General features: G+C 34.0%; 1 protein-coding gene across 1 annotated transcript; it reads left to right on the top strand.

The window, feature by feature from the left end:
- Nucleotides 1-401: 401 nt before the first annotated feature.
- On the top strand, nucleotides 402-2831 carry LOC113279471. The gene is made up of 4 exons (XM_026528168.1): nucleotides 402-525; nucleotides 1868-2038; nucleotides 2119-2415; nucleotides 2534-2831. The coding sequence occupies exons 2-4, from the start codon at nucleotides 1883-1885 to the stop codon at nucleotides 2549-2551; spliced, it is 471 nt and encodes a 156-aa protein (XP_026383953.1). The 5' UTR covers nucleotides 402-525; nucleotides 1868-1882; the 3' UTR covers nucleotides 2552-2831.
- The last annotated feature ends 311 nt before the right edge of the window (nucleotides 2832-3142 follow it).

The following is a 3142-nucleotide window of genomic DNA, read 5'->3' as shown; positions in this document are numbered from 1 at the left end:
GAAATATTAGCTCGATTCACGAAAATGTAAAGGCACAATATTTCGTAAAAATGTTGCAATAATTAAACCAATAATGATTACATACTACAAGTTCATCTTCCAACAACTATAGAATTTAAATAAATAAATCTGTAAACATGCAAGATGAAAAATGTTGGAAATACACTACAACATATTGGCCAGATAGAAACGGAAATTAGCTGTTGCTAATTTTCGGTTGCGAATTTCTGTTGCTAATTTCGCAACTGCTTAACCTCTGTTGCTATTCGCAACTGTATTTATTTCATGCATGTGAGTTAAGTGTGTGGCAGTAAACATCCGGAAACAATTTTTTTACTGATTTGTTTCACGCATACAAATCGTTCGTGTGCATAATCGATATTATCCTTGGAAAATATCTTCTCGTCCTTAGGAACACAGAAACACACTGGTCCTCTCTTTCTCTGTCACTCTCTGTGAACTCTCACGCCATTAATCCGAAGAAGATCTCTTCCGCCATTGAGACTCTCCCCACCTTGAATCCAGGTTTGTATATGTTGGTATTTCTTTGTTTATATCCATTAATGTTGTTATTTCTGTTCGGGTTTGGTAGATTAATAGTTAGGGTTTTGTGTATTTGGTGTTAAATCGAGTTTTCCTGTGTCTATATTCTCTAAATTAAGACCCTAATTTCGTTGGAAATAGATATCCTATTTTCGGAGGAAACTAGTAAATCTGAATTTCATTTCAGATTTGGAAATAAATTAGAGTTTTGATTTGGGGGTTTTGTTAGGGTTTCTCTAAATCGTGTTTGCACAGATTTTCAATGAATTTTCTTTTGATTTCATACAAAGTTCTTTATGTTGGGTTTGATTTTATACAAACTTTATAAGCTAAAGTTAGGGTTTACAATTTTTTTTAATCTTTATCGTTAAATGTTTGATTTTCTGGATATAGTGTTTTAATTATCATTTGTTTTTCTATTGTAGCAATCAGTAGAAGCCCATTTAACTCTTGATTTTTGTTTGTGATTTCTTGAATGATATGATTATGGGGTTATTTGAGAATTTTCATTTTCATTAGCTTGATATAGTGTTAGTGACCACATTTTTGAGAAATCCTTCCAAACCATTGTTGAAATTTTGAAGACATAGCTATTGTAGGTGTAGTCCTAGTTTGATTGGGTTTTTTTTCGGGCCATTTCACGTAGTTCTAGCAGCTGCAGAGAGCTTCTAAAGAGATGACAGTGATTTTAAGTAGGTAGAAATTCAGGTCTATGACAAAATGGGTGTATAGCTTGGTAGATAGGTATTAATGGAAAGACCCTTGTTGACATTTTTGTATTGTGATATATTTCCCGTGTTAAAACCTCAGGGTGTTCAATTATTCAAGTTGCTTATGAGTTACTGTCTTGCCCTGATTCCTTTTCTATGACACAAGTGTTTTACTCGAAGGATCCAACTGATGTAGGATGGTCTTTGGTCTTGCATTCACCGCAAGCCGTAAATTCCGCAGTAGATTCCTTTGAATTTCCAACTAGTTACCAGTCAGCTCTTACTGACAATCAGAATGTAGAAAAATTTATGTGCTGAAATATAGTTTAAAATGATGTCTGCTTTCACTGCGATGTATGCACTTTTTCTGATTCTGATAAAGTTCGCTTACTTGAGAAATTAGATTGGTCTGTTTATGTGGATGGTGACAAGGTTGATTGGTTTTGTATCTTTCACATATAATTTTTTTTTAATTGTTATTTTACAGGTTATCCAAACTTAATATATAGGTTCTGTTTATTTGAGAAATTTGATTTCTTTGTTTATGTGATAGTGACAAGTTTGATAAAAAAAAATCTTTCACATATAGATGCTCTTTAACTGTTATTTTACAGTTTATTTTGGAAGCAATGGGGGTAGATGAAAATGGACTTCACATGTCTAAAAATTCAACTAAACTTGGCCACCTGAAGGGCTCTTTGGTTCGTACTTATATCCCTATCTCCTACAAAACCTGGAAGGATGTGACAGATACTTACAAAGAGGACGTCTGGAATGAACTACAGGTACAAACTTACCTCAATTTGATTTACCTTCATACTTATGTTAACTTTATTTGAGTGTAAGCGAGATAATATTTTTTCAGATATCATTTCTACTGCCCAATACTTTCAAGGAAACTGTGGTGAAGGGGATGTCTGATCCATGGAGGAGACATGAGTGGGAGTTACGAACAACATATTATGATCCATATACTACTTATGAAGAAAGGATCTTACATACTCCTCCAAATGTAAAAGATGAGGACTGGGAAACATTCTGTCGCAACGAGGAGGATGAAGAAGTACAAAAAACTCGAGTGGATATTAATAGGAAAAAGGAAAGATATGATTACATTCACACCACCGGTCGCAAACCTCATAATTTGGTGAGAGCTGAACTGGTATGTATATTATATCGACAATGTTCTGTTATCTTTAAATTTTAACACTTCTTGACGTTAGGGTACATGTAAATGATTGATTGATATACTAATCAAATCATCAAATTTGTAAATTCAGGATATGGAGAATCCCTGAGTGGAAATGTTATGAAGATATCTCAGCCACCATCTTTCGCGAATATCAACGATAAACACATATGGCTTTTACTTTTATATTAATGTTCACATGGTTTTTTACTTTTTCTTGCTAATTTTCACACTTTTGCAAAAGTCCAGTTGCCCTTGTGCAAAGAAGATTATGATGTAATATATATGTGGTAGACTAGTATTTTACTCTAACTGAAGAAGACTTGGCATGTAATATATATCTATGTGAACCTTAACCATTCTCGTATGAATGGATTTTACTTGTTGCATTTGTGTGGTTCCTGTATACGTATATGTTTCTAGTTTTGCAGGACTATAAGGTCAACTGAAGCTAGTATCCACCCAGGGGAATATCAATCCCTGGTAAGTTCAATTGACTGACTGGATTCAGTTTGCTGAAATTTGCTAATATTAACCTTCAGTTGACACTTTCTTGCGAGGTATTACACTTAATGAACAGCGAGCTGTGGGATTATGCCGTTTGCGACCTTTCTCTGGTAAGTCTCTGTTGTGATCTCACTGCATTATATAATGTAACTTGATGGTATAAGTAAATAGAGATCTCTGTATGACTGGAGTT

This window comes from Papaver somniferum, chromosome 1, assembly GCF_003573695.1.
Source record: "Papaver somniferum cultivar HN1 chromosome 1, ASM357369v1, whole genome shotgun sequence".
Classification (NCBI taxonomy): Eukaryota; Viridiplantae; Streptophyta; class Magnoliopsida; order Ranunculales; family Papaveraceae; genus Papaver; species Papaver somniferum.
This window is presented reverse-complemented; position numbering and strand designations above follow the sequence as displayed.